The sequence below is a fragment of the Ursus arctos genome, unplaced genomic scaffold (assembly GCF_023065955.2).
Source record: "Ursus arctos isolate Adak ecotype North America unplaced genomic scaffold, UrsArc2.0 scaffold_8, whole genome shotgun sequence".
Taxonomy (NCBI): Eukaryota; Metazoa; Chordata; class Mammalia; order Carnivora; family Ursidae; genus Ursus; species Ursus arctos.
The window spans coordinates 64,386,515-64,386,955 of NW_026623100.1; the positions used below are offsets into that span (position 1 = coordinate 64,386,515).

The 441-nt window shown below is 48.1% G+C and overlaps 1 protein-coding gene across 2 annotated transcripts in view; it reads right to left on the reverse strand.

Annotated features, from left to right (window-relative positions):
* Window positions 1-441, reverse strand: part of SLC4A1AP (solute carrier family 4 member 1 adaptor protein) — a 63,638-nt gene that overhangs the window by 62,277 nt on the left and 920 nt on the right. For both annotated transcript variants that reach the window (XM_057309108.1, XM_026521205.4), the window contains exon 2: window positions 30-222. In XM_057309108.1, coding sequence (XP_057165091.1) covers window positions 30-222 — 193 coding nt within the window. The remainder of the gene's footprint in view (window positions 1-29; window positions 223-441) is intronic.

A 441-nucleotide genomic window follows, 5' to 3' on the forward strand; every position in this document is an offset into this window, starting at 1 on the left:
TAACCTCCGCAGCAATTTTAATTTCTTACCCATTCCCCAGGTGCAGCCCATTTCATCATCTTGACTACTAGTATTTCTCTTCCTTTCAGTGGTATCCTCTTCTTCCTCATCCGAGTCTTCTCCTAACATCTTCTTCTCCAACATCATTTGCTGCTGCTTGCGCAATTCCTTCAGTTGCGTTACCGTCAACTCGGATTCTGCCTCTCGGTCTTCCTCTGGTCCCTGATGAACCAAGCGAAAGAATGATTCTTTCGGAGTTCTGGATTGTTGGAGTCACTTTCAGAAACACGGCAATGCGCAGAGAGGTCTGGAGAGGGGCCAGACTCCTCCACTTTTGTCATCGCTGACCGGGAGAATCTCCTTCCTCAGTGAAAGTTTAAGGAGCTCTGGAAGCCAGCCCGGTGCACTCCAGAGATTGCAATCCTCGATTTTTCTACTTAC